General features: G+C 39.5%; 2 protein-coding genes across 2 annotated transcripts; one reads left to right on the plus strand and one right to left on the minus strand.

Moving 5' to 3' along the window:
- Positions 1-601: 601 nt before the first annotated feature.
- On the plus strand, positions 602-2058 carry LOC140016550 (protein MAIN-LIKE 2-like). Its single transcript, XM_072070092.1, has 3 exons — positions 602-1210; positions 1332-1499; positions 1621-2058. Exons 1-3 carry the CDS (start codon positions 602-604, stop codon positions 2056-2058), a joined length of 1215 nt encoding a protein of 404 aa, XP_071926193.1.
- Positions 2059-6445: 4387 nt separating this feature from the next.
- On the minus strand, positions 6446-7933 carry LOC113719389 (protein FAR1-RELATED SEQUENCE 5-like). The gene has a single exon (XM_027244599.1). The coding sequence runs from the start codon at positions 7931-7933 to the stop codon at positions 6446-6448; it is 1488 nt and encodes a 495-aa protein (XP_027100400.1).
- Positions 7934-8873: the final 940 nt, after the last annotated feature.

Raw genomic sequence — 8873 nt, forward strand, 5'->3', positions numbered from 1 at the left:
ATTGCTTACGACGCACAGGTTGGCCACAATACTGTTTCCTTAGTCGTCCAAGTAAAACTGAAAAGGGTATGTATGTAAAGGCCAATGAAAACATGCATAGCACACACGCCGACCGTCACTGTAACACTTAGAAGGTACAAGGGCATTGCACGCCCAACCTGGCCACAGCCGTCCAAAATGTCTAACTATTCAAATTTCTAGCGAAGAAAGACGCCTACGCACCTACAAGGCCGCAACACTTAACGGCAAAGCTGTTCATAATCGCGGGTGGGGCGACAGGGATTTTGTGATAGGCTGTGCCGTCACAATATTCGTCCAAAATCCAACTCCAACAGCCGTGCGATGGGCAAGCTCCATCGCTACCGGGCACCGCGTGATGAAGAACACTCGCAAGAACTGCTGGTTGATCGGAAAAGCCACATATCACACATTTTCCTTGCACAGGGGGTAAATGTTGCAGAATCAATGTCGACAATTACTTGTGCTTATTTTGCCCTAAGTCCTCATTTGGTTTATACATATATATAACTGGCTGAATTGGTTCTACATTAATGCACAGGAAATCTATTCAATTTATCCTAAAGGGTCATTAGTCGAAATTATGGAGTGGTGCAAGAGGCTGCCTCGTAAGGTGGCCGCAAAAGTTGTTAGTGCTGGGTTTGGGGATTTTCTGAGCCACTTGCCCGTGGCCGATAGAGATAGGAAGTTGCCTGTCGCACTTGCGGAGCGATGGTGGGACTCAACAAACTCCTTCCACTTGCCTTTCAGAGAGATGACACTGACAACCTTGGACTTCACCTGTATAACCGGTGTTGCAGTGGGCGGCTTGCCCATTCCGTGGGATTACAATGTTAGGAAAAATGCCAATTACATCAAGGAGCAATTGGGTTGGGTGCCAGCTTTTACTTCTGCCGGTGCCATCAGAGTTACCGATATATTGTCATTCTACAAAGACAAGGTGATTGACAAAAACGACGACGTCCAGCTGGCACATTTGACTAGAGCTTTCTTTCTATACATGCTTGGTCGCACTTTACTTAGCAACACGGTCGAAACAATTCACCTGTGCTATCTGCCTGCGCTGGAGGACGTAGATCGTATAGGGGATTATAACTGGGAAGGGGCGGGGATGGCAACCTTGTACAACTTTATATCCGCCGTCTCCCGACGCCTGACGAAAAACCGTGGCGGCTACAGCTTCGTTTGGGAGGTAAGTCCAGAATTGCCTTCACTCTGTGTCAATTCGACATTTCCATGTTCCGTTACATAAACTTTTCTGGCAGTTAGTGTTCATCTCGAATGCTGGACATAATTTGTACGACCACGTGTAGGTGTGGGCTTATGAAATTCTTCAATTAAGTCCGTATAAACTGAAACAGGATGAGAGGGACGTATTGCCCAGAATGTGGCGATGGCGCTCGTGTAATAGAGCCAGCCGACAATCACCGTCTACGGTCGAACATTTTCGCCGCGCAATTGACATCATTAACTCGGAAAACGTTAGTTCCCGTACTTAGAACATCCAATAGTTTCTACCGCCTAAGTGTTAACAGTTGTTATGTATTTGTTCCGCCTGTTGAACAAACCAATGTTACATCGCTTGTTAATTGTGTGTCATAGGTCAATTGGCTGCCCTTCCCTGCAATGGCATTGCCGAGTCTGTATCTCAAATCCAAAGAACTAACTGCAACGAGATTGCTTTTGGATGGCCCCATGGGAAGAATTTACTACCTGGGCGAGAGGGTTATTAGGCAGGTGTATGCAGGTGTATGTGCAAAGCAATCTCCCCATCGGCCATCAGATATGTACAGCACTGATACAATTTCGGGAAATAGGCTACATGATGTGCTTCATGGACTGTCCATTGCAAGCCTATACCCAGATCCCCCTCCATATGCTACGTATGATGAGTTTGTGCGCAGCAGGCTAATGAAACCAATGACTTCCTCCACGTTGCCACCCAGTGGGAAGGAGTGCATAATCCATATATGTGACCAGTTGCCACGAAGTGAGGCTACAACACCGTCACTGAAACATCCAATTAATTACCCTCCCTAATCTGTGCTGTGCATACAAACTGATGGATCACTGGAGCAAGAGGGCACTCACAGAGTAGGTGGCGATGTAATAGGGTTGCCTCTTCCATGTGCTGTTGGTGATGTGGTATGGCATTCTTCGCCCTGTACTTCACCGGCCATTTAATTTTAGCAATTTGTGTAAAATTAATACAGCCATCTGTGTTGTTTCCGCTTAGGTGCCTAGACACTAGTACGAGAACCTGCTTGTTCAGTGCATGGGCCTCAGAAAGAAAGTATTAGAAAAAAGTGCAAAAATATTTCGTTTGGCATCCAATGTGTCGGACAACTCACAAGTGGTGGACCAAAGGCTACATCAAATACAGGTAATTTTGGAAAGTGCATTGATGCTCCAAAAGGGGGCAGGGAAACGCTGCCTTCACGGTGGAATTGGTGGCCGGGAATCCTGTGTTTCTAAGCGTCCGAACACAAGTGCTGGGACGCAGACATTTACGGATGACCTTGGTAGAGGCAAAGCTCACGAATGTTAGGGGATTCATAATGCCAAAGACTGAGCGCCCATGGCCCATAACCGCAAATAAGGTTGTGTAGCCGAAGAAATGAGCATGCAAACTAGTTGGGAGTCCCTACCAACAAAGCCAAGCTATGAGCAATCGCCACGTATGTTGTGTAATTCTGATACAATTTTCAACTTGAACACGGAAAATGTTAACAGTTGACAGATAATTGGTAACGTTGAACTTGTTTGTCTAAATTTGTACCGTTTAACTGCTTTGATAGAAAATTTGTCACCGTAAATTTTCCACAACTAATTTATAGTCCTGTTCTTATTTTTCGTCTGTCCCAAATTGTTCTTCACCTACAATTGAAGTTTGTAATGGAATTAAATATTTACAACAAAACAATTTAAATGGAAGTTGTTGTTACTATAAATCTATCGCATTTAATGCATTACATTTTTCGAACTTATTTATATCATGACAGAAAAGCCTTTTGTATAAATGCAACTCCAACACAAGAATATGAGTTCAAGTTTCCACACAGTTGTACAGTAATTAGTGTGAGGGAGGCTGACGAAGCATTGCTATCTAAGTGGATTGTTCCAACAAGGTATACCAATTTTTGTTAAACTATGTTACCAAAAAAAATTGATGTATCAAAGTTGTTCGGATGGAGTGTCAGTAAACATGTGGAATTTTTTCTACAGTTCATAGGCATTTAGATTACGTACATGACGCGGACATTGCATAATTGTTATAATTAATAAGAAATTCATTAATCGTGTGCAAACAAATTACGTGAAATATTGTACTCCAATGGAAATGTACAAATGCGGTAAAAAAATTTAATCGTGTTCAACTCTGTTTCGTTACTTTGTGCACAACACACATTTCCCTTTTTCTTTCACTTTAACAACTTTGCAAATTTCCGAGACTAAGCTCCTACTGTACATTTTTCCGAGAGTAAACCCCCTCAAAGAAATTATAAATATCTATCTATAATTACATAATATATATAAATACTAAGTAACTAATATTTTACACAGTTATAACATATATAAGATATTAAATTTAATCATTTTGCAACCTTATATGCATAATAATAAACATATTTATTATTATATAAATTATTAATCTTACATACATATATATATTGTAAGGGATAATTTCAGAAACATCCCCTAAATTAGCTTATGAAAAAATGGGAAAACGGATAATTTATGGAGAAAAGGCATAAAGAGCTGGCGTTTTAGTGCAGACCTGGAGTACTTTTTTTATCCGACACATAAGCAGGGTTTGAATTCACTGCACTAGTTAACCAATTTTTCATATATAAACAAATTTACTAAAATTAAAATACTGTATTTCAAAGTTGCGCTTCTATTTCGAAGTCAACTATAAACAGCTAGTTTCATATAATGGAAGAAACTCGTAAAGAACTGGTATATTATGGACAATTTTTTTTGTTTACTTTAAAATATTTCATTTATATTAAATAATTCAAAACATACTAGTTTTCCTTTCGTAAACATGTTTCTGTAACGGCTTTTGAATTTTATTTACAAATATTTATGTATTTAACAAAATTAAATGATTTATAATAAAATGTTCATACAAAACGTGGTACTTCATTCATGTAATACAGAAAAGCCATAAAGAGTTGGTACTTTATGAGATATTTCCTTTTTAAACTATTTTTTATTTATATTACGTACATAACCTACTACTTTTTTTCATAAGATATTACTGTACCATTTTTTGAATTTTACTTAAAAACATTTCTAACTGAAACAGCAGCCACAATACTGGCACAAAAAAGGTGCCTTACTCCCTAATCCAGCTTTACTTCATGTATTACTCTCTGAGTTTGTGTTATTGTTGTTAGGCTTCATTAATCACTGTAGATGCCTTTTTCTCCAACTAAACGGTAATAATAAACCCAAACATCAATAATAAATCCCAACTTCATACCATATATTTGTAATTTTGGCCTTCATGATGTCAGCTAAGGGACCCAATAACTCAAAGGCAAGGGAGGTAAGTCAAATTTTGAGAACCTCAGGGGGTGCCAGTGAAAGTGTCAGAAACCTCAGGAGAGGTTTCTTAAATTATCCCTAATTAATATACACATCGTAATTGATAGTTATTGGCTAATTAAATATATTAGTACAAATGTATTAGTAAAGTTACTCGAACTAATTAATAATTTCTATTAGTAAATATGTATAATTATTAGTATAATTCATAATATTAATTATATTACATAAATTAATATACATATATAATACATATAACTAATAATACCATTGTTATTGGTGCACTGAAGAGACGCATAAGCATTGTGAGCAATGAAAATAGATGGGGAGAAACAGAAGTTACTGTTCCTACACCTGAATGGAACGATGGGCAAAAGAAAAGATGTTGGGCCTTAGGGTCATTGGTTAGGATAGCAAGGAGAGGAACAAACAGCCCATATCGTAAAAGCAGTTTATAGCAGCAGCGTGAGGCACCAGTTTACAAAAGTTGGGCAACTGAAGCTGATTCCCAAGTAGCCACTTCGGAAAACGTCTATCCCACGAAGAGATTTTGCGCAACATACGTTTCCACTTAATTTTCTATTTACAAAAAAGGACTGTAACAAGTTTGGTTCGTCTAATAAACAATTTGTCAACTACTTACTCTCCTATTAACCAAGTGCAGTAGCACTATTTGCTACAGCAGTGCTTACGACGCAATCATGGTAGTCATGCATCTGGTGATCCTTCTGTGCATGACCCCTTCGGTAGAACTACAATGACTTACCCATCTAGACCTAGCAACCTTGAATACTCTTCACCCCACCGATACATAACAAAGGACAATCCCTCAACCCGATGTTGCTCTGTAACCTGTCTGTTGTCACGGCTGCTACTTCCATGCACAACCATACCATCTCTTTCAACATCTACATTTCACACCTAAAAGAATATATAATAGGATTTACACACGCAACAACAGTGAAATAAGAACAGCAAAACCATTTACCAACAGGTACTGCATCAGTACAATGACTGTTTACTACCTTTGAGTGGCTGTGGTCATAACAGCTTACAATGGCCCATGACACATTCAAACGTACATTATTTACACTTCAACGGTAACGGAATCAAATTTTTTTAAACACCACCACAACCTGTACCCAACATTCCCCGCATTCACGAATACCTTGTAGCCTTCTCATGCTCAAAACAAATTAATGCGAAGGAAAGATACAAACCGTTCCCCTTTTACAATTTCGTAGTTGTTTCATGGAAAGACTACTCTTGCACCTCTACTCACCAAAACCTGCCTTATTTATTGCGTAACTGCAAACCGAAGCATCACAACAGTAGTGCCTCATCTTTCTCCTGAACTTCTTTGTTGGCCACCTGTGTCCCTTCCACCGCTACTGAATGGTTGTGCTACAAATGCTTGTCCTCTCCATTCGCTTGAGTCGCTCTAGCCCGTACCAATTTCAAATGTTTTTTCCAGCGAGTCATCCAAACAATTTTCTATATAATCATCATGAACTGCTGTGTTGTGCGAATTCTTTTTGTATGGGCATGTTCGTTGGTTGTGGCCTGCTTGCAATCTTCAACCCATATATCACATGTCAAATCAATTGTGACTGCAAGTAATCACGTCAACTAAGCACAATGCGAACATTACACCACTTCAACTTTCTTGCATTGCCAATAACTTTGTATACTTTGTATGCACTTTGAATTATGTGTTTATTTGCTACTGTTGATAATAAGAACGAAAAATACCCACTTCTTCATTATTACCTTCACTGTCCACTTCATGTATTTTATCAATTAACTACTGTATAACTACGTATGCAATTCCGATAGTACCTGCAATGACCACACTTTCTTTTCTTCTTTGCTTCTACATGCTTGTGATCACCTTTAGACCGGGACACCCTGGGATCAACAGCCCGAATGTTCTTTTACTTCTATCGTTCCTCACTCTTGAATCCATTGCAAATCCATCTCCCCTGTATCCCCTTTCAATCCACTTCTCCTTTAGGTCCACAGAATGCTTGTCGAACATCTGCTGCAGGTCATTAAACGCATCATCCATGTAGGACGCATAGTAACACATAGTATTGCAGCTGGACTTTAAAGTGTCATATCTGGTCATTTGTGTCAGCTGTTCGTTTGTAACAAATGCTTTCATTCCATTATTAGTACAATAAACTCCCTTTGTCCACCGCTTAAAAATCCATGCTTCTGGGATCCTGTTCATTCCTTTTACCACTATCACGCGAAACATGTGAGAACAAGAAATCCCCTTTGACTCGAATTTCATGCAAGAGCAGATTAGCTTCTCCATTGACCTATCATAATCCACCCTCCAACTTATTTCGTGTCCACCATATTTCGAGTAATAATATGTACGACTCCCTCCATCCTCGCTCCAGCCCTCAGAAATTAGAAGTCCTTGCCTGTTCAAATGCTTCCTCACCATGAAGAACACATTCCTTGTAAACACCTCCGCTGCGCTCCCCTCTAATTCGGGCAGGATTGTGGTTAAGACTGGTTTTGTGTTTTCGCTTGTGTGAACTGCTTTGCTCTCAGTATGTCGAAGCCATGCTATTGCCAAATCAAAATTTCTAACGAATTCATATAGTCGCATTTTTTCATTCAAGTACTCATTCAAAAAAGCATTCATTTTCTCACACCTTTGAGTACTTCTCATACTTGCAAAAAAATGACCGCGTAAATAGTCCTTTGCCCATAACTTTCTCCTACGGTACAACTTTTTCACCCACTCATTCTCTACCATCCCACATTCATTAACTAACCTAACCCACCGATTCTCAAACTCAAGAGTGCTACACTTTCTCGCCATCAGATTATACAACCTGTTACTAAACTCCTCGCAGCGAATATTACTCCGTGCATTTCTATGCAAGTGCCACGAACATAGCCTGTGACAAGCATCCGGGAGAAGATTCTTTATCGCTCTTCGCATTGCACTGTCCCCATCTGTCATCACTGCTACTGGCTTTCTACCTTTCATAGCCTCTACAAATGTACTTAACACCCATTCATATGTTTCAATCCTCTCATTTGATAGCAGTGCACAACCAAAAACAGTACTGTTCAAATGATTGTTTACCCCTGCAAGTACAACTAGTGGCTTGCGGTATTTATTTATTTTGTATGTTGTATCAAACACCGATACATCTCTAAATACACTGAAATCCGCACAAGATTTAGAATCTGCCCAAAACAATCTTGTCAATATTCCTTCGTTATCTACAGGATATTTATAAAAGAACATGTCATCGGCATCCTTCTTCGCTGCCAAGAACCCGAGTGCCCCTTCTGCATCGCCATTAAAAATATCTTTTCTACGTTCCTCGTCCATTCGGTTATATAGATCCTTAATGCAAAATCCCACGTTACTATACCCTCCGATTTTGATAAAAAAATGTTTCATTTTCTGGCATATTCTGGCCCCAACCAACTTTAGACTTTTTGCCTGCACATATTCTGCATCGCTTACTTTTCTATGCGACCTAATGTGTTGCACACTTGCCTCTGATGTCAGCGGGTGATTGTGCTCCATAATGAAACGTGACACCACATATTTTACCGATTCTATGTCATATTTCACGCGAAAGCAAGCCCCACACCCGGTTCTTGTGATTGGTTTTGCTTCTCTTTTCCGGTCTTCATAATTAAACCACTTTTCATTCCTATAACCTTCACAGCAACATACTCATTTTCTAAATCTTGAGATGCCATCTGCATCTCGTTTGGCATTACTTTTACGAATCCCAAATCCGTTTAGTTTCGCATACAAATTATAGAATTCCCCAGTTTCTTCTTCCGTGTCAAATGTTAATTTCATTACGTCATCCACGCCTATTGCGCCCACCAATTCATCTGCCTCGTCATTTTCGTGTCCTCCTATTAAACCACCGCTTTCTTAAATGAATGTGTCTCTGTCACACTCAGGTTCTTGGTTAAGATCAAATGACCTTAACCTGCCGCAACCATCCATCCCCATTTTTCCGCTCTCTGTTTCCTGCACCATGTCATGAGTTTTAAGCGCCTCATCCTCCCATAGTTACAACCCCTGTGTGGTTGTTCAATGTTTTTTCTAACCATGGTCGCTTAACATTTTTTTTTCAGCCTCCCCATATGCTTTCGTTTGTAACATAAATACTAATCGTCTACTAATGGAACAAAACATATATACACGATCATTTCAGTTAACAAACCATACTTTACCTCACAACTTTCACAAAATGCTAACGATAAACATTACTCTAACATTCATATACACAGTTTTTATAAGTGTG

The sequence above is a fragment of the Coffea arabica genome, chromosome 11c (genome assembly GCF_036785885.1).
Source record: "Coffea arabica cultivar ET-39 chromosome 11c, Coffea Arabica ET-39 HiFi, whole genome shotgun sequence".
Lineage (NCBI taxonomy): Eukaryota > Viridiplantae > Streptophyta > Magnoliopsida > Gentianales > Rubiaceae > Coffea > Coffea arabica.